General features: G+C 39.3%; 1 protein-coding gene across 5 annotated transcripts in view; it reads left to right on the top strand.

Annotated features, from left to right (window-relative positions):
• The first annotated feature begins 5,140 nt into the window (after positions 1-5,140).
• The window catches only part of CROT (carnitine O-octanoyltransferase), a 34,436-nt gene continuing 17,719 nt past the window's right edge, over positions 5,141-21,857 (top strand). Inside the window, exons 1-4 of one of the 5 annotated variants that reach the window (XM_072651584.1) lie at positions 5,141-5,235; positions 6,475-6,545; positions 18,389-18,523; positions 19,548-19,672. In XM_072651584.1, coding sequence (XP_072507685.1) covers positions 18,409-18,523; positions 19,548-19,672 — 240 coding nt within the window. In that variant the 5' untranslated portion in view covers positions 5,141-5,235; positions 6,475-6,545; positions 18,389-18,408. The other 4 variants (XM_072651580.1, XM_072651583.1, XM_072651581.1 and 1 more) reach the window with 4 other exon arrangements.

Here is a 21,857-nt window from a genome sequence, read left to right as displayed (position 1 = left end):
TCACAACTGAATAGATTTTCATTGATGTTTCACAGGCTTGTTTATCTTTTTCTGGATAATATTCATTCTGGAAGAAAAACTTTTAAAAATGAAGTTGTGAATACATTCACACATGAATTTCAACTGTTGCCTATCAAAACAGCAAGATCTTTTCTGCTTCATAGATCATTACGTATTAATTTTAGCAATACCTTATCTTGAAAACGAAAATTTTAGTTGGTTTGGTTGGAAACACTTCTTCCAGAAATATGTATTCTTCCTTTAAAACAGTTCAAATTTTATCCTGATTGTGAGAATCACTAAACATTTATAAAGAAAATTGGCTGAAACCTTTTACAATGATAGTTTTCTTTTCACTTTGAAACAAGAATAAACCTTATAAAATTAAAATTCATTAAAATTTTGTTGGTACAACAATGTCCTCAAGTAATATGAATTCCCAAAGTATTAGAACAAACCAAATTCTTAATTATTACAGAATTCCTAGATATCACAAAATGCTTTAGTCAAAAAGGTGCAATGGAATCTCACTTTGGTAACAGTAAGAGAAAGATTACAGATAAATACTATTGCTTTTAAAATCCTTTTAAACAATGAGGGCATCTTAAGGTGAGTCTTAAGTAGTTTACACAAATTTATGAACATGTTTTAATTTCAGATAAAAATAATATTAGTTTTCCCAATAAGGTTACACAAAAGGGCTCACATATTTTACTGGTCACTTGCTATTGATCATAGAAATTTGCTACAGAAGAAAAAAGTAGGGACATGTAATATAGCAAATATGAGAGGATAAAACATCTATGACTCTGTTTGAATTCAGATAGGAGTGAAATTTTGCAGTCATGCAATATCTGTATTATAGCCAGACTCAGAATAGTCAGATGAGAAACATTTCTTTTTAAAAAGACACAATGGGGAAACTGACCAGGAGGATCCCATCCTAGATTGAGTCCAGAACTGTCCCCTCAGTATTTCCTTTCCAGGTACAAACTTCACCTGTTAGTGCAGGATCACATTCCCTCTGAATAACTTGTAGTAGTTCTCTCAGATACTGATTTAATGCAAACAACTATACCCAAATTCAAACTAAAACAAAAATATTTATGGTCCCAAACGCTTTTACCTTAAACAGCAAATTTCACTAATCGTAGCTTAAAGCCAAATACAGTTATTTGTATTCCCATGGAGTTGCAATAAGCAATGAAGATTAACAGGACTCACATACATAAGGGATTCCATTTAAGATCCTTCCTTCTCAAATTTAAAACTTGTCCTGATATTAAAGTCAATTGTTAAAAATCCTTTCTATCTGTTACAACTTTTAAGCAAGTCCCATTCATTCTTTATGAATTATATAAGCCAAACAAATTTCTTTCTTAGAACTGATAATCTTGTCCATATGAAAGGGGCCTTGGCAGTTTTACAAAATAAAAGGAATTGGCATGGATCCCATGCCTGCCAACCCCCAAACATACAGGAGGACTGTTCTAAATGGGCAGAACCAGTCTAAATAAAATTTTTACTCAATTTCTTTCTTTCCACACGCAATGAGCCATTGACAATGTTAGGTTTTAGCATTAAAGCAGTAACTCCAAAAATTTAGTTAACAATCTTACTTACAACTTTTATAAATGATATTCAAATTGTTTTAGCTGTAACTTCTTTAACAGGCAAAGGTGAAAATACCAGGTTTTCTAAATGGCAATTACAAAACATTATAAGACAAGGTTAGTAAGACTGACAAAATTTTAAATAACATAACTGGCTTTACACAATTTTTCCAACATCTTTTAGTTTCAACAAAATTGAGATTATAAATTGCTTTCTCTAACACCATTTCTGGATTACAGAGCAAAATAAAAACCTTAATGGTTCTAACTTTTACTCAAGAAAATTTGATGTCTGTGTCCACTCCTTAAAAACGTTTTTGAGAGAAAAAGCTGTGAAACTGCAAAGTGAGGGAGACTCTGGAACAAAGTTCAGTGATGCCTAGTCCCCTCCTTTCCACTTGGGAGCTCAAAGTTTCATCTCTGAGGTGTCTTTTTTCATTTTCAGATTTATGCATTTTCCCAATTTGCTTTAGTGTCAAATAATGCAACAAATTCTGACCTGTCTTAAACATCCAATTAGGAGTGACAAGTTTCCTTTAAAATACGATCAGAATAAATACCTTTTCATTGTATCCCATTACACAAAACCTTTTTCTCTTTTAGGAGAGGCATGAGATAATTAAAATGCTAGTCAATCTGGCTGTCTGATATGAGGGGAAAAATTTCCCCAATTTCTTCTTGTCTTTCTCTCCACCTTCACAACCTGGCCAGGGTTAGAAGGTAGAAAGAGAGGGAGAATTTTACCAACAACTTTCCAACAATTTCTAAAACTTTTATGCTTTCCTTAAACTTCATACCCATGTTGTTCTCCTAGTGGGCTTTGATTAAATGTCCTTTGAAACTTCACATATTATTTCCTTGTATTTCTTATGTAAAACTGCATTTAGCAATCATGTAAACTAAATAATATAAGATGAGTTTCTCTCTTTCTCTCTCCCATTCTCCTCCCTGATGCTTCAGCCATCAGAGAGAAGGGATGATGGGGAGGGAAAGAGATAACATTCCAAATTCCAGCTACAATGGAGCCAGCTGTAATAACTCACAAACAAACACACACCATTTGCTCTCCTTCCAGACAAGGAGACTCAATGATATCAAGCTCCAGGAGATCAGACTATTGATTTGCTTTGCAAAAAATTGCTTTCTTGTAAAAAAAAGGTGTATTTCCTGTATTATTTTTGGAATTATTGCTTTAGTAGCCATTATTGCTAGTAGTGTAGCTTTAACAGAAGGTATTATGCATGTACAAACAGAAGTTAAACAAGCCAAATATTTGGATCAATTGTCCAAAAATATTACAAGGGCATTTCAAGTACAAGAAAAAATTAATAAGGATTTTTATCAAGCCATTGATGAATTGCGATGGGATGTAATAGAAATTAATGAACAAGTTGAGATACTCACCTTATATAGTAGATTAAAATGTGATTATAGGTTTACCCATTTTTGTTTGTTAAATGTGAATTATAATGATACCCATTATAATTTTACCAAAATTGCCAATCACTTAAGAGGATTATGGAATGTTAATAATGTAACTATGGATACGGATGATTTGGAACAAATTGTTCACATTATTGATGATGCCAGAAGTCATAGCGACTTGGATCCACCAGAGGTTGCACAACAGATTACAGACATGATAAATAGAGCACAGGGGTTTTTTAGTGGCCTTGCACAAGATCTCAGGCTGTTGTTCATAGGCCTTGTAGGAGTATTTTGTATTTGTATCTGTGCTCTTACCCTGCTGTCCTTGTTCCTCAATACTATACATAACCTGGCATTCAACATTCGGATGAAGAGGAAAGAGTCTCTGTAAAACAGAAAGGGGCAGATGTGGAGAACCTTGAGGGGTTTGAAAGATCCCCTTATCAAGAGTTTCCCTCCTCCAAGGGAGAATATAGCTGACTTGAGAAGTTAAGTGATATATTGTCCTCAGGTCCATATCCTTGAATTCAGGTGTTGAAGTTCCAGAAATCAGGGCCACTGCTATACAGGATAATATTCTGAGAAAAGAGACCTTGAGGCCTCCCTTTCTACTTATCACAATCTGTTCCATTTCATGCCTCAATTGCTACCCCTATGGTTTTTTACTATTTAAGCACCCCAACCCCCTGATTTATTGGCTCAGTATGTCTAGAAAAAACTCAGCTTGTTCAGACTGCTGTGTCCCACAGATCTTTTCATCCTGGCTCTGTGAGCCCCATAACCACTCCAGACCTGCCCGACTGCGCTGTCCGCAGCATCACTGGTCAAGTTCCTACTCATACAAGGCACTACCCTGGTTCAGGACTTCATTACCTCTTATCTGGAACTATTGCAATAGTTTTTAAATTTTTTCCCCCTGCTTCCAATCTCTAGGTTCCTCCAACCAATCCCATGGCTATCAAAATAATCTTCTAAAGCACAAGTTGTCCTTGTTCAAGAAGTTTCCATGGTTCCTTGTTCCCCTAGGATGGGAACATCGGTACACAGATTTAGAGCTGGACAGGATATCAGAGGCTACCTATTTTGCAGATGAGGAAACTGAGACCCAGAGAAGTTACATGACTTGTCTAAGGTCCCACAAGTAGAATTTAAACCAGGTCCTTTTAACAGCACGTTGAATTGACACTTAAAGTCCTGCACCATTTGGCTCCAGCCTATTTCCATTTCATAGTATTTCCTACCACACGTTCTATGTTCCAACCGGACTGATCTATGTGTGCCAAACCCAACATCCTGCTTTCCACCTCTGTGTCTCAGCACACAGGTTGGTTCCCCATTCCAGGAATGCACCAGAGCCTCCTCTTAGAGCTCTGAAGCATACCTCGAAAGGGAAGCCTTTCATGATTACCCTATTGATTAGTGTCACCTCTCCTCCAACGACCTCACAATTACAGTTCTGTTTAGTTACTCAGCCTGGTTGGCTGTTTTGGGCTTCACACCTCTGGGGCTTTGCATACAACCACTGTTCGTTAGGATTTAGAAACAGAAGGTAGAGGCCTCGGAGACTAGTCTGCGCAGCTCCCACATTTTACAGGTTTAGGGACCCGCTCACGGTCACACAAATGCAGTAAGTGACTCAGTGGGATCTGAACCAGCCCATCTGGCCCGTCAATCCGAAGAGGAACCACCCTGACTTGATTTAGGGTGGGGAGTTCCAGGTCTACAAGGACCTCTCCAGCCTTCCTCGGTGTGTCCCCGTCTGTGCCACGGAGGGGTGGCTTTTGAGGTCCCTCATTCTACTCCCTAATCTCACGGCCCGTGGCACACACGGGGAAACTGAGGCTCAGGGAGGTCCGGGCTGAGGTCTGGTGGGTGGACTCCTTCTTCCTGGGCTGCTATGGGGGCTTCGGAGCGGGGACGAAGACCAACTCCCGCCCGAGCATCTCGGGGACGCGTGCCAGAGCTTCCCGGGTCCCACCAGCTCTCCGCCTCGCTTCTTCTGCTCTCCACGTGGCTGGGGCCCGAGCGGGAGGGGCGGGGAGGGAGGGGGACGGGCTGACGGTGACTTCACGCAAGGAAGCCCCGCCCCTGGCGTCTGGGGCGGGACCCTCGCGGCCTTCCGTCCGCCCTCTCAGCCGTGGCTTAATCTGGCCGCTAGGGAATGGGGAGCGGAGCGCGCCGAGGGGCCGTGGAGGTGAGGACGGCGGCCTGGAGGCCCCAACCCAGGCCCGAACCCGGGCCGAGAGACCCGCGAAGTCCCCGAGCCGGGAGAGGCGAGAGCGCGCCGCCTCCCCTCCCCCACCTCTGATCCTTCCTGGGTGAGGCTGAGCGCGAGCGCGGGGTGGACTCCGGCTCCGGGCTCCGGGCTCCGGGCTCCGGGCTCCGCGCTCCGGGCTCCGGGCTCCGGGCTCCGGGCTCCGGGCTCCGCGCTCCGCGCTCCGGGCTCCGGGCTCCGGGCTCCGGGCTCCGCGCTCCGGGCTCCGCGCTCCGCGCTCCGGGCTCCGGGCTCCGCGCTCCGGGCTCCGGGCTCCGCGCGCGCCGCCGGACAGTGTCCCCTCTCTAGGTCCCTGAGCCCTTCTGGGCCTTCCTTTCTCCCTCCCGAAGTGCTGGTCTGTCTGTCTATCCCCTTGAGTAAATGTCTGTCTGTCCGCGAACGCACGTCGTCTGTCCGTCTGTCCTTCCCTCGGAGCCCCGGTCTGCCCTGCTCGCAAGCCCGCTGGTGCCATGGGGCGAGCTCCCGGCCTGGAGTCGGGAACGCCCCTCTTTGGGAGCTCCAGTCCGGCCCCAGACACTTACAGCGGTATGACGCCGGCCAAGCCCTCCACCCCGTCTGCCTCAGTTTCCTCATCTGTAAAATGAGCCAGAGAAGGAGATGGCAAACCACTGCAGTGTCTCTGCCAAGAAGACCCCCTCCGGGGTCCCGAGGAGTCAGGCACGACTGAAAAGCAGCTGCCCCCCGCTGCCCCCTTGCTCCCCAAGGCCCCGTCACTTTGCCCCTTTGCCCCCCTCGGTCTGAGGGTGTGTCTGAGTCTGTGTCTCCCGCACCTTCCCCTGGGGAATGATCAGGGAGTGATCCGTCCCTGTCCTGCTGCCAGGTGGCTAGGCCCGAGCCCCGAGGGCAAGCTTGGGCAGCAGAACCCACTGTCTCTTCAGAGTGACCCTCCCCCGGACCTAACCTGGCAGCCGGCTGCTGTGGAGTGAGGGGCTTGTCTCGGACCGGGAACGGGGAGTGGAGAGGTTCCTGAGCTTCAGTCCCTTTATCTCCCCTCCCAAGGCCCTTCCCGAGAAGATTACAGATCCTGCCGTTTCCCAAGTTTTCTTAAGCTTGTCCACTCTGGCTTAGGGAGAGAAATTTCCTGAACTCTAAGAAGCCCTTTTTGGGAAACAGACATCTGACTTAAATTCTGTTTTTTCTTTTGGGATCTGGGGAAAGGAGAGAGACACACGTGTCAGAAATCCCCTGGGGAAAACAACTATCCACCTTTTCCAGATTTAATCCGGAAGGTAACCGAATGCCTTGTTTGTTTTTTAGCTGGTGGACATTTCTTTTCATATGTTCTCTTAATCTTTATTAATTATTTTGCCAATTATCCTTTTTACTTAAGGCCTGGAGGTCAATCACATATCCCTGCTCGTTTTTCTTCTCAGTGTTTATTGATTTTGCTTCTTCCTTTTTATTTCCGCCCTTTCTACTTCATTTCAAGCTCTTGACACCTGAATTACTGCAACAGACTCCTTTGTGGTTATACGGCCCTTCTACTTGGCATACCTTATAGGTATGTTTAACACATTTCTAGAATAAAAATCAGGAAGAATGGAAGGACAGATGATACTCCTTTTGCCAAAAAGTTAAGACTTTCCTTGCATTTCTTGAAAATAGAAATACTCTCAAGGACATATATGATTACTGTACTTGACTCTTTTCCATTTCTGCCACCCAGAATTATTTCCTGTTACAATATCTGCCAATTCACTACGTCTGTGAAAACTACTCTCACTAACCCAGTCCCACATGACAAATTATTTACTCTGAAGCAACCTGGCATGTGTACCTCCAGTTCATATCTTCTGTTTTAATACTTTTTGGCCTGCTTCTTTGTAGATGTTCTCAGTGACTTTGAAACTCCCATGAAATAATTATCAATGTTTGTTTTATAACTACTTACTATTTACCTAGGACTTTGCTAAGTACAGTGAAATTTGTTTTTTCTGTCAGAACTTTAGACAATTCAAACTGATAAAAAAAAATTTTTATCCTTATCAATGTGAATTCTCCGTAATTTTCTCTCCATTTTCCCTTTTCTGCCCTCTGAAGCCATACAGAATGAATTTTACTTAATTTAAATTTCTCTTCTCATTAATTTTCTCCCTAAAACCCCACCTCCTTATAACTTTCCTATTTCTGTGGATGGCATCCTCAATTCTTCTAATCACCCAGGTTCTCAGCCTTTTTCACCCTTACTGATCTCCCTCCGCCTCCCCAGTTCCTAGTCTTATCAATGCTTTCCCCACAACATCTCTCCCAGCTGTCATCTTTTCTCCACTTAACCACAACCAACCTAATTCAGGCCCTTGTCATCTCCTGCCTGGACTGTTGCAATAGCTTCCTAATTGGTCTACTTGCATACAGTCCCATGCTTCTCCAGGCACCCTCCACACAAGGATCCAAAATGATATTTCACTTTTTAAAAAATTTTTTTTTATTTAACTTTTAACATTCATTTTCATAAAATTTTGGGTTCCAAATTTTCTCCCCTTTTGTCCCCTCCCCCCACCCCAAAACACCGAGTATTCTAATTGCCGCTATCACCAATCTGCTCTCTCTTCTATCATCCCTCTCTGCCCTTGTCTCCGTCTTCTCTTTTGTCCTGTAGGGCCAAATAATTTCCTATACCCCTTTACCTGTATTTCTTATTTCCTATTAGCAAGAACAGTACTCAACAGTTGTTCCTAAAACTTTGAGTTCCAACTTGTCTTCCTCCCTCCCTCCCCACCCTTTCCCTTTGGAAGGCAAGCAATTCAATATAGGCCATGTCTGTGTAGTTTTGCAAATGACTTCCATATTAGTTGTGTTGTATAAGACTAACTATATTTCCCACCATCCTATCCTGTCCCCCATTACTTCTATTCTCTCTTTTGATCCTGTCCCTCCCCATGAGTGTTGACCTCAGATTGCTCCCTCCTCCCCATGCCCTCCCTTCTATCATCCCCCCCACCCTGCTTATCCCCTTCTCCCCCACTTTCTTGTATTGTAAGATAGGTTTTCATACCAAAATGAGTGTGCATTTTATTCCTTTCTTTAGTGGAATGTGATGAGAGTAAACTTCCTGTTTTTCTCTCACCTCCCCCCTTTTTCCCTCCACTAATAAGTCTTTTGCTTGCCTCTATTATGAGAGATAGTCTGCCCCATTCCATTTCTCCCTTTCTCCTCCCAGTATGTTTCTCTCTCACTGCTTGATTTCATATTTTTAAGATATGATCCCATCCTCTTCAATTCACTCTGTGCACTCTGTCTCTATGTGTGTGTGCATGTGTGTGTGTGTAATCCCACCCAGTACCCAGATACTGAAAAGTTTCAAGAGTTACAAATATTATCTTTCCATGTAGGAATGTAAACAGTTCAACTTTAGTAAGTCCTTTATGACTTCTCTTTGCTGTTTACCTTTTCATGGTTCTCTTTATTCTTATGTTTGAAAGTCAAATTTTCTTTTCAGCTCTGGTCTTTTCATCAAGAATGCTTGAAAGTCCTCTATTTCATTGAAAGACCAATTTTTCCCCTGAAGTATTATACTCAGTTTTGCTGGGTAGGTGATTCTTGGTTTTAGTCCTAGTTCCTTTGACTTCTGGAATATCCTATTCCATGCCCTTCGATCCCTTAATGTAGAAGCTGCTAGGTCTTGTGTTATCCTGATTGTATTTCCACAATACTTGAATGGTTTCTTTCTAGCTGCTTGCAATATTTTCTCCTTGACCTGGGAACTCTGGAATTTGGCCACAGTGTTCCTAGGAGTTTCTCTTTTTGGATCTCTTTCAGGTGGTGTTCTGTGGATTCCTTGAATACTTATTTTGCCCTTTGGTTCTAGAATCTCAGGGCAGTTTTCCTTGATAATTTCATGAAAGATGATGTCTAGGCTCTTTTTTTGATCATGGCTTTCAGGTAGTCCCATAATTTTTAAATTGTCTCTCCTGGATCTGTTTTCCAGGTCAGTTGTTTTTCCAATGAGATATTTCACATTATCTTCCATTTTTTCATTCTTTTGGTTTTGTTTTGTGATTTCTTGGTTTCTCATAAAGTCATTGGCCTCCATCTGTTCCATTCTAATTTTGAAAGAACTATTTTCTTCAGTGAGCTTTTGAATCTCCTTTTCCATTTGGCTAATTCTGCTTTTGAAAGCATTCTTCTCCTCATTGGCTTTTTGAACCTCTTTTGCCAATTGAGTTAGCCTATTTTTCAAGGTGTTATTTTCTTCAGCATTTTTTTGGGTCTCCTTTAGCAGGGTGTTGACCTGCTGTTCATGCTTTGACTTCATGTCTCTCATTTCTCTTCCCAGTTTTTCCTCTACCTCTCTAACTTGATTTTCAAAATCCTTTTTGAGCTCTTCCATGGCCTGAGCCCATTAGGTGGGCTGGGATACAGAAGCCTTGACTTCTGTGTCTTTCCCTGATAGTAGTAAGCATTGTTCTTCCTTATCAGAAAGGAAGGGAGGAAATACCTGTTCACCAAGAAAGTAACCTTCTATAGTCTTATTTTTTTTCCCTTTTCTGGGCATTTTCCCAGCCAGTGACTTGACTTCTGAGTATTCTCTTCACACCCACTTTGCCTCCAGATCCGCCCAGCCAGCTTGGGGTCTGAGATTGAAATGCTCCGTCCCAGCCTCAGGGCTTTGGTGGGGGCGGGGCTGCTATTCACTGTGAGATTAAGTTCAGGTGTTCAGGTGGGGGCAGGGCCACCACAGGAACTCAGTTCCCTCAGGGGGTTTATGCAGAGACCTTCAACAATGGATCCTGGCTCCTGCCTGCTTGGGGAGCCCCAGTCTGCTGCTGCCTCTGCTGCTGCCTCCCGAGGGGGCCTGAGTTATGGGGGCACCCCACTCCCCTCTCGGCAAGCCGAGAAGACCCTCTTACCAACCTTTGGGGCCCATGGGTTGAGGGACCCACGCGGCCTCTGGAGATTCTGTCCCTGAAGCCTGCTTGGATCTGCTCCTCTTGGTGCTGCGGGGCCAAGGCAGGGCTGGGCTCGGCTCTGGGTTTGCGGTGCGATGGACCTTTGGTGTCTGTTTTCAGGGCTCTCTGGAACAGAAATCTCATCTGCTCTGTTGTTCTGTGGCTTCTGCTGCTGCAGAATTTGTTGGGAGTTCTTTTTTACAGATATTTTATGGGTTGTGGGTTCAGAGGTAGCGTATGTGTGTCTTTCTACTCCTCCATCTTGGCTCCCCAAAATGATATTTCAGAAGCACATTTCTGACTATGTAAATCCCTTGTTCAGAAAGCTTCAGTGATTCCTTGTTGCCTTGAAAAAATAAAGACTTTTGTGCTTGGCATTTAGACCCCTTCATGACATGACTCCAACTTATCTTTCTGGTGTTAATTATACAGTATTCCTCTTGTATTCTGGGTTCCAACCAAACTGGCTTATTTGCTCACAGCAGACATTTCCTGTCATCATACTTTTGCATCGACTGTCCTCCATGTCTGGAATATTTTCCTTTCTCATCTCTGAATCTTGGAACCCTTATTTTCCCTCAAGTTTCAGCTTGAAGCTATAAAGCTATTTCAGATTCAAGCTATAAAATTGTATTAACAACTGAGTTCCTCCATACCTTTTCCCCCCCAAAAAATTGTAATAGATTTCTTTTGTATGCAAATTTTGTATTAAAGATTGCCTGTGGCACAGTAGGGTTAACTGATTTGTTACGGGGTGGGGGGAGGGGGCTCTCTACACTGTTGAAATCACAAGTCCAGGACAAAGATAATATTTTGTAATATTTTTGTGTGTGTTCCTAATCTCCCTTCCCCAGTAGAATTTAAGTTTTTTGACAACAACAAAACTGTTTTGTTTTTCTCTTTCTTCCCGTAGCATGCAGCACAATGTCTGGCACAAAGCTTAATAAATGCTTTTTGAACTAATTTCTAGCCCTTCAAGTATATGAATATAACTTTTTTTCTTCCAATTTCTCACTGTATACTCTTTTCCAAGATAAATATCACTAGTTCATTGTACCCATACGATGTAGTTTTCAGTATCACCTGCTCCCTTCCCCCCTCCTCTGGATATGTTATTTGTCAATATCCCTTTTTAATCTAATTCCAAGAACTGAATACAATTCTTCAGATATGATTTTGACTGGCATAGTCACCATATTACTGGGATTATTGTCTTCCTTGTTCTGCACACTATAATTCTACTAATGAAATACTAAGATTTTAGTAACTTTTTCTTTTGGTCAGAAATATCACCCTTTTGACTCATATTAAGCTTGTATCCAAATAAATGTTTAGGTCTTTTTTTTTTTTTTACATGAACTACTGTTAAGCTAGGTATTCTTCATCCTTGACTTGTGAATTTAATTTTTTTAAGCCTGAGGTCAAGACTTTCCATTGATTATTTAATTTAATTTTGACTCAGTCATGACAAACTGTTAAGATAATTTTAGCATCTTGATGTTATTACCCTGTGTATTAGTTCTCCCAGATTTATATCATTAGCAAATTGTATAAATATTTTTTTCTATATCTTTGTTCAAGTCACAGGTGAAAAGGTTGACCAGGACAAGACTGGACAGAGGTCTAGCACATTGCTACTGTCCTCCATCCAAATCACATGTATCCACTAATCTATATTCTTGAGTCCTTCAACCACTTATGAATCTACCTACCTGTATTATGAAGCAGCTCACAGGGGTATCATGAAAGACTGTTAAATGCTTGACTGCTACTGGTTCCTAGTAATTTAAACATTTTATGAGTTTCTTTCATTTTGATATCACCTTTATTTCCCAACTTATCCCTTCTCACTCCGCCATTTGGAGAGCCATTCATTAAATCAAAGATTGAAAAAAGAAGCATTTCAGCAAAACTAGTCAACACATCAGTCAAGTCTAACAATATGTATACAGTGAAACACATCCATAGGGCTCCATCTCTGCAAAAAAAGGAAGAGGGGGAGGTTGTTTCTTATGGCTCTTCTTTACAGTCAAGCTTAATCATATATGTGGATATGTGTATATATATATGTATGTATATGTATAAACTTAGTGTAATTCCTCATATAATACTAGTATATACTAATGTGTTTCTAGTACAATGATTAAGTTTGACTAAGAAGAACCATAACAACAAACCTTCACCCTCCCTGTTTTTTTCCAGAGGTCAACCCTTGTGGTTGTGTTTCATTGTGTATATACTGTCAGAATTATGTGTTCATCCTTCATTGCCGAAGAAGACCATGCCATCAGAGAAATGATGACATAACTTGCACTTGACTTTGTTTTGAGTGAGGGAGGACTGTGCAGGTCACCTCCTCCAGAGCCATCTGAATCCAGTGACCAGATAGATATTCATCAGGATGACTGGAGATGACCCAGGATGAGGCAATTGGGGTTAAGTGACTTGCCCAAGGTTGCACAGCTAGTGGGTGTCAAGTGTCTGAGATGAGATTTGAACTCAGGTCCTCCTGACTCCTGCAGTGGTGCTCCATCCACTGCACCACCTAGCTGCCTATCCTAGGTCATCTCCAGCCATCCTGATGAGTATCTGGTCACTGGATTCAGATGGCTCTGGAGGAGGAGTGAGGCTGGTGACCTGCATAGCCCTCCCCTCATTCAAAACAAAGTCAAGTGCAAGTCATGTCATCATTTCTCTGATGGCATGGTCTTCTTCGGCAGCGAAGGACGAATACGCGCGCACGCACACACGCACACTATCAGAATTAATTGATTTTAATTAGTTTTGATGAAATGTTTTTTCTCTTAATATGCAACCCTCAGTTTTCATTTTTGTTATTGTTGTTCTTTCTGTTTACGTTGTTGCAGTTGTTGCGTATGTTGTTTTCTGATTATGTTTCCTTCACTTTCCATTAGTTCATATAAGTCTTCCCATGCCTCTTTGTTTCTTATGACTCAGTACTCACATTCATGTAAGGTAGTTTGTTTAGCCATTCTTCAGATTATTGGCATTTACTTTGTTTCTAGTCCTTTGCTCGTACAGAAAGCACCACTCCCTCTTCCAAGTGTTCATAAGCCATCTAACTAATCTATAATAGAATTTTGGTCTATGGTTTCCAGAGACTACTTTCCATTTTTGAAAGTAACATTTGCAAATCTCTAGTCTTCTGATTCCTTTCTTGCTTTCAATGAACTTTGTGATCCTCTTCATCCCTTAAAAACCAAGTTGAATGCCATTTTCTCCATGAAGTTTTCTTTGATCCTCCTGCAACTGATAATGATCTTTTTCCATTTTTACTACTACCATCCTATTTCACCCTACTCTCTTTATTCAGAGATAATGGAATTATTGAAACCGGCTTATGGTCTCATTCTGTGTATTAGATAAAGTCACTGTTTTTGTCATGTCACTTGCTTGGGAACTTATTTTACATACCTATTTATTATTTACCTGTTTCTTACCTAAATCTTACCTATTTCTCTGTTGGTTTTTAAGGTGTTTCATAGTTAATTCTACTCTCCTTCATTTTTTGTCTATTCCTGTGATTTCATTGGCTCCCAGTGAGGAAAATCCTCGGCTGCCTGTGCAGATATTCAACTCTTTTTGAATAAGACAATTGCCTGTGGCTCTGAAAAGTCACATGATTTGCCCAGGGCCATTTAGACTCTGTGTTAAAGGCCAAATTTGAACCCAGTTCTTCCTGATGCCTTTTCTTAGTCAAGACACTCCATGCATAAAATCTTTCCGGATATATCTTCTGACGTTTACCTATTCCTTCTCTGGATTCCTGTGGCAGTTCTAGTCAGCACCATACAATTTGTCAATTATATAAACTGTCTCGTATTGTTCTTCAATTGTTTTATGTATGTTAGTTTTGTCTTCCCACTTAGAATAAATTTCTGGAGGGAAGAATCTCATTCTATGCTTTTTAATTTTCTCTTCTTACCCTTTTCTTCCCTTCTTCCACCTAGACCCTACTATAATACTAAATATATACTAAGTGCCCAACAAATACTTGTTATTTGCCTAAAATGGAGCTAAGAGGGAGGGAGTCGTTAGTATGGGGCTAGCATAATTAAGTCACTTGCCTGTTGTTCAATGAATTGTAAATGAGTACCATGTACTCATTTCTGCTATTGATATCTATGAGGTAAATTGTCTTTAAGTAGTACTTGTTGATTTATCCTTGAAAAATCAGTTTATTCCCAGTCTGACAATAGTGATGTTGTTTCCCAGTGTCCAGTCAAGCCTGACTGGTTAAGCAGTAAGGCCATGGGGGAGTTATCCTGCCTTTAGATGGGCTTTGTTCCGACATCCACTAACGTTTGCTGATCACCTAATTCAGGGGTGGGGAACCTGTGACTTCGAGGCTACATGTGGCCTTTGAGGTCCTTGGCTGCAGCCTTTTGACTGAGTCTAAGTTTTATAGAACAAATCCTTTGCTTAAAGGGGATCTGTTCTGGGAAATTTGGATTCAAAGGGCCGCACTCAAGGACCTAGAGGGCCACTTGTGGCCTCAAAGTCACAAGTTCCCTACCCCTGACCTAATTCACCACTAAATCCTGAGCTTAAGGGCAGTATAAAAGAAGAAGAAGATACTAACTCCTTTCTAATGGAAATTAGCCTGGAAAGAAAAATGTATATATGAGAAACACAATTGACAACTAAAATCTTGGTGCTGAGCTCTCTGGGACATAGTTGATGCTGAACAAGGCTTACTGTTGCAGACACACACACACATCTTTTTACTAAGGAATACCTGTAAAGGACAATTTCTTACCTCCCACACTTATTGAAGGCTAGTCATGGTGAAGAATTTTGTTTGAAGAGTTCATTCATTGGATTGTCCTATTGTATCTGTTATTTCTCTGTATCAAGGAATGAAAGTTAAGTGCATAATTGGTACTTGTACTATGCAGATAAGCATAGTCTTTGTATTGAGGAGGCAAGCAGCTAGGAGATGCAGTGGCTAGAGTGCTGGGCTTTGAGTTAGGAAGACTTGATGCCTGAGATACTTCTTTAGCAGTCTGACCCTGATCAAGTCCCTTAACTTCTCTGCATCAGTTTCCCCAGCCATAAAATGGAGATAATGTGTACCTTCTAGAGTTGTTGTGAGGAACAAATGAAATAATAAGTTTTTAGCACAGTACCCTGACCTTAATAGTAATTATGTAATAAATAATAATAAAAGTAGGTACTTAATAAATATTTCCTTCCTTTCTCCATTTGACAACCTAAAAGAAATTAGACCTAATAGAAATAAAGCAATGAGCCTAATGCACATCAGAAATTCTGTTTAAAACCTGAGATTTAGTCTGAAACATTAAGGATTTGACATTAGCAACTAGTGATCCAGTTTCCCAGAATGTGTCCACAAGATGAATGGGAGCAAGTAAATGTGACTCTGAGCAAAATGAGAACATTTCTTATCTTCATATATTGACTGACAAATATCTTCATATTTTGACATCATCACTGTGGTAAATAGAGGAGATTTCATCATAGAGTAATGACTCAATAAAGTCTTTTTAAAGGATCAAGAACAATATGAAAAATCCTAGCCATTGAAAAAAAGAATTAAAAACAAAATCTTTAAAATCACAATGAAAACAAATGAGATTTAAGATATAAGCAGTTCAGTTTTATATAAATTTGGTTTTCTAAAAATTAGATAAATACAGCATCAACTCATGACCTACCTCCTCTTCTATTTCTGAGGTACTCTGCAGGACTACATAGCATGAACGGGAAGTGTATAAATGATCTTTAGTTCTCAATATGTATTTCAAGGAAGGAGGAGTTTTTTCTCTAGTCCAATCAGACCTACTTTCCAAGAAGAGATGAGAAAAATCTGCTGACAGACATGTTAGAAATAGCTTTGCCCATCCTGTTACCACCTGTTTTTTCCTTTTTTTTAAAAAAATGTTCCTGGCTTCAGTAGTACCAAAATGTAACACCATAATTTTAGGGAGTCTACTTTTTACTTAAAAAAAGACATTGGCTATAAAATATAAGCTAATATTTTCAGACTCTTAAATTTTATATTTGTTTCAAATGCATGTAGTCTCTTACCTTGATTAAATTAGGGAATGGTAAAAGGAAAGTATGATAAAAAGGGTGTGAGTGGTTTCAGTGAGGGCAGGTACTGCTAAATAGAACTGTTAAGTCCATACTTAACTTCCAGTATTCTGTGTCCTTAGGCAAGTTCACTTAGCTCCTCTAGGTCTCAGTTTTCTTATCTACAAAAGAAGACTTGAATTTTACTAAATGGTTTTAAATACCCCTTCCTAATGATGCTATTTTGTAATTAAGATTGATTTCACTGTCCCTTACACATACCATACTCATTCTTTCCCTCCCACTGGAATGCCAATATCTGCTCTTTCAAATGCTATTCATTTTAGAGTGCCCAGTTCAGAGATTCTTGCCTCCAAGAAATAGTCCCTCTAGTTAACATTTATCTTTCGTTTCTCAAGATTTTTTTTATAACACTTGGAATAAGTATAAGAAAATTTCATAAAATCATCTAGTCCAGGGATCATTTTCCTGGGGCTCATGAACTTTTATTTTTACTATTTGATAACTCTTTAAATATGATTGGTTTCCTTTGTAGTTCTAATCATTTAATACATTTAAAAACATTATTCTGAGTAAGGTTTCTTAGGTCCATAGACCAAAGAGATCTATGACTCAAAAAAAAAAAGTTATGAACTCTTTAAATCTAGTCCAACCCTCTCATTTTAGAGATAAAAACCTCACTGAACTTTAGTTAAGTGACTTACCAAAGTTACATAGATAGTAAGCCAAACACTTAACATTCTAACCCAGATCATCTGATTCCAATTTCAATGATCTTTTGATTGATTTATATTGTCTTGCATTCTCTTAATTTTTCAATATCAGTCTCTCAAGCTGAGCCTCCTCATCTTTAACTTTCAATTAAACTTAACCATCCCCTCAGTGTACCACCATCCTATTCCTGCTTTCTTTTTCAGCCAGACTCCTAGAAGAAGTCATTGACCTCCATTTTCTCACACCTTACTTGTGTAAGCCCTTGTAAACTGGCATCAGCCCTACCTGTGCATGTAGTAAGCACTATATAAATTCTTATTCCTTTCCCTTCCCCCTTACCACTTAACTGAAATTACTGTTTCAAGGCTACGGGAATTTGCTTCACTGCTAAATTCTATGGTCTTTTCCCAGTGGCCATCTTACTTGACCTCTAAAACTTTAGACACTTTTGGTCATCTTTCTCCTTAATAGTCACTCTTCCCTTGACAGGACTTCAATTTTCCCTGGGTCTCCTCCTGCCTCTTTTACTACTTTTCAGTTTTTCCTGATGGATCATCATCCATTCTTTGGTTTTTGGTGCTCTCCCACAAAGCAAAATCCTAGGGCCTCTTCTCTCCTTTCTCTGTAGTCTTTTGATACTGTCATCTGCTCCCACTGGTAACTGCATGGGTAATTGATTCACATCTTGAAGCAGAAGAATCCCAGATCTATATACCCTGTTCTCAACCAGCTCCTGAACTTATCCTGGCATCAGAAGTTCTTCACAATGTGTAGGATTCAGCCTACATTACTACCTGGTTTATTTTGCATCACTCACTTTTATTCATTTTATATTCTATATTGATCTTATAGCTCTAATAGCTATTCCCCAAAGGGCATTTCATTTCCAGTCTCCATGCATTCACACAGGCCATTCCTTGTATCTTGAAAACACTCCCTCCTCACTTCCCTTCTCACTCCTGCTTATTCCCCCTCCTACCACCACCTTATACACTAAGAGGCTACCTTCTGTGGGAAGTCTTGTATGATCCCTTTGTTTTTGAGTACTCTGTACTTACTATGAAACCCTTATTTACTTATCTTTGTGCATCTTATATTCCCCCTCCACAGCAGAATAAAAAATTCAATGAGTGTGGGACTAATTTGTGGAAAGTTTTGTTTTCTTTTGGTCTTTGTATCCTCAGCTAAAGAAATGTTTGCCAAATTGTACTATGTCATAAGCTTCTTTCAGAACAGTAACCATTTGTTATGCTTATTTTATGCCTCATATACTTCTTTACATCTATATTTGTCCTGGACAAATAGTAAATACTGGTTAATTGTTTGGACTTAATGATTTTGAAAAAGCAATCTCTAATCAGGAACTGATTTTGTTTTCTTTAACTTTACAGTTTTTACTGTCTCTAGAATCATGGAAAACCAGTTGGCTAAGTCCACTGAAGAACGAACATTTCAGTACCAGGATTCTCTTCCTTCATTGCCTGTTCCTTCTCTTGATGAGTCATTAAAGAAATATCTTGACTCAGGTATATCTCCTCTGATATTTTTGCATATATTAAATGGCAAAAATTTGATTTTAAATAAGGAAAAAATGCTAAAAAATAGTTGAGTTCAGTTGCTTGGTCCTTTGATGTCCTAATGCATTTTAGAAACAGAAGAAGATATTAATGATATAAAACATATCCTTTAAAAATTCTCCTATATCCTGCTTTTTCTTCTCATTTCCTTTTAACTATCCCTTATCATCCTTTTTCCTGTTTGTCTACATCAACTTTCACTTGCAACTACATTTTTCCCCGCCTTGTTTCCTGTAATGTAACCATTCCATTATGGTTTTGTGATTTCAGAGACTTTTTGCATCATTGCTGTACTTTCTGATGACACTATTAAGTTGACTTTATTTCCACTCTCCTAGGTTACTGCATGTTGATGTTATTTGATTTCTGACTACTCTCTATGAGTTTATTCAATGTATGCCCATATAATGGTTTAATCTTTTTAAGTCACTTTACTTTTCTTACAACATGTCTGTGCTCCTTTGCGGCCCCCGTAGTGCATTTGGCGTAGGCTTTCTAACATTTTCTCAATTAATTGACACCAGTAGTCAGTACTTGAGAATTAGTGCCTCTGATCAAGGTCTCCAAATGCCTAGGACTTTGTTCTAGTGTTGGTTATGACTAAATAGGATTCCTTAACTATTTGATTAAAATCCAGAAGGCAGTACATTTTTTAACTTGTTAGTTCATTACTATCATTGAATAGATTTTTTTTCTAAAAAAGTGAAATCTGAGAGCATTTTTAGGAAGCTGTAGGCAAGATTGCATTGTACTTATTAGTTTTCCTTTTTGCTCTATAATATTTCCCTTGCTATTTACTTGTAAATGCCATTATCCTTGCTCTTTAAGTTGTTAGATTGCTAACATGCTTACTACATCATTTTGCATTTATGAATACCAAGGCATGCATAGCTAATATGAACTGAAGTGGATTGTGATGATATTTCATAATTTATAAATGATTTTTTAAAAATATTACATTTTTTCCTTATAGTAAAACCATTTGCAAATGAAGAAGAATATAAACAAACAGAAGAAATAGTTCGAAAATTTCAAAATGGAATTGGAGAAAAGTTGCAGCAGAAATTACTTGAAAAAGCAAAAGGAAAAAGAAATTGGGTACTTATATGTTTTTACATGTATAGTTGACCAATATCAGGATGTTAATGTAATGTAAAATATAGTCCAAACACACACAATATATATGGTATGTATACATTTGAGTATATTGTAACTTTTATTTACTATTCATCTCTTAAGAGTAATTTTTATTATTTTAGTAGGTAACAAGGCAGTGATTGCTATAAAATTTTTTAGACTGTTAGCTTCATCATTATAATTAAAGACTCATGGTATATTTTCTACAATGAATAGTACATTTGATCCCCCAAGTTCTGGGTGCTTGAAATTTAGAGTCCTAGTGATTAGAACTGCAAAGCTCCTTAAAAGTCACCCAAGATCACCTTCCTCATTTTACAGATGAAGATGTTAAGGCCAGAGAGGCTCAGTGACTGTCTCAAGGTCATAGAAGTAGTGAGTAGCAGGGACTTCTGATTCTAGATCTGAGGCTTTTCCACTTTTCTTTGCCTTTCCTGTGGGTACTTGGCATACTATAGACCACATGAGACTCTTGTACTAATAAAGCAATGATCTGGAATGCAACGAATGTGCAATATATGCAGTATATGTACTTCAATACATATATAATGTATGAACAATGCAAATACAATACATTTTATATATATGATATATCATATATCATATATCATATATATAATAGCATATATGTATACATATATATATAACTTTATAATATCAGAATAACGATATTTTAGTATTGGAAAAAAAGGAAGTTGGGGAAATTAAGAATTGCCACTCCTGGGAAGCCAGCCTTTGTAAGTAGGGGCCTTTTAGATCAGAGGAGAGGACTGTATGGGACATCAGTCTTTTAAGAGATAGAGGATGAACTTCCATGATAAAAATAGAGTCACTTGAACTGGTATAAATGCTAATGACTCACCACATAAGAACTTTTTGAAATAAATACAATGCCAGACTTTACCAGCCATTGTCACTTAGAGTCTTACAGTTCCCATGTTGTCTGCTTTCCATTTTCAGCTTTGTGTGAGTTAAGTAGGGCAAGGGCTTGGGAGCAGTTGTGACTTGCAGCTTTAGTTAGTCTCATTTATCTTAATTTGAATACTTCTCTCTGTTCCTGTCCAACTTGGTTCCTCAAAAAAGGCCTCAGGGTGATTTTATTAGATCTGCTTGTTTGTGCAGGAAAGACTCATCAGTTGTATTTGGTGAAAGATGGACCCACCCAGATTTTAGGTTGATAGATGTAGAAGAAGCAACACCTAGGTAAATTTTCACTAGTTTAAAGTGAACTGAAATGATTTAAATTAGTTTTGGAAAAATGTTATGTATTATTTTTTCCAATGACATGTAATAACAATTTTTAACATTTATTTTTTAAAATTTTGAGTTCCAAATTCTCTTCTTCCCTCTAACCCCTCTCCCCTCCTTGAAAAGGAAAGCAATTTGATATAGAATTATACTGTTGTACATTTGCCATCATGCAAAACATATTTCCCTATTAGCCATGTTACGAAAGAAAACACAGACCAAAAAACTCAAACGAAAAATAAAAAAAGTTAAAAAAAAAAACCTATGTTTTGATCTGCATCCATACTCCATCAGTTTTTTCTCTGGAGGTAAATAGCATTTTTCATCCTAAATCCTTTGTCTTGGATCTTTGTACTGCTGAGAATAGCTAAGTCACTTGCAGTTGGTTAAAATGATTTAAATATTGAAAGTAGAATAGCCATTGTTATTTACTGGGCTAAGATTGGACTAATTTTAACTGTTATTAACAGATCAACTTATACAGGTAGCTTTTAATGTCTACTCTGTGCATGGTCCTAGAGACTCTGAGGAATTATATAATCTAGAAAATACTCTGATTCCAGATCAGAATAAAAATGACACCTAACATTCAATGTATTGATGTTTCTAAAGTGGCCTTTGCAGTGATTCCTTGCATTTCACCATTGTGTTCAGCATGCTACAGTGACATTGGATGGCAGCTTCTTTGGTGTACAGTTTGGTTGTTTTTTCAATTTGGAGTTCTTTCAAAAAAGAGAAGAAGCCACAAGAGCACTTGATATAAGCCTACAGGATGGTTATAACTTTTAAAGGAATGTGGTACAATAGAAAGAACATTAGCTCCTGAGTCAACAGATCAGCATTCAGATTTCATCTCTGAAAGTTACAACTTTGTGACCTTAGTCAAGTCACTGAATTC

Source organism: Notamacropus eugenii, chromosome 3, assembly GCF_028372415.1.
Source record: "Notamacropus eugenii isolate mMacEug1 chromosome 3, mMacEug1.pri_v2, whole genome shotgun sequence".
Lineage (NCBI taxonomy): Eukaryota > Metazoa > Chordata > Mammalia > Diprotodontia > Macropodidae > Notamacropus > Notamacropus eugenii.
Note: the sequence above shows the minus strand (reverse complement) of the source record. Positions and strands in the feature narration are given on the sequence as shown.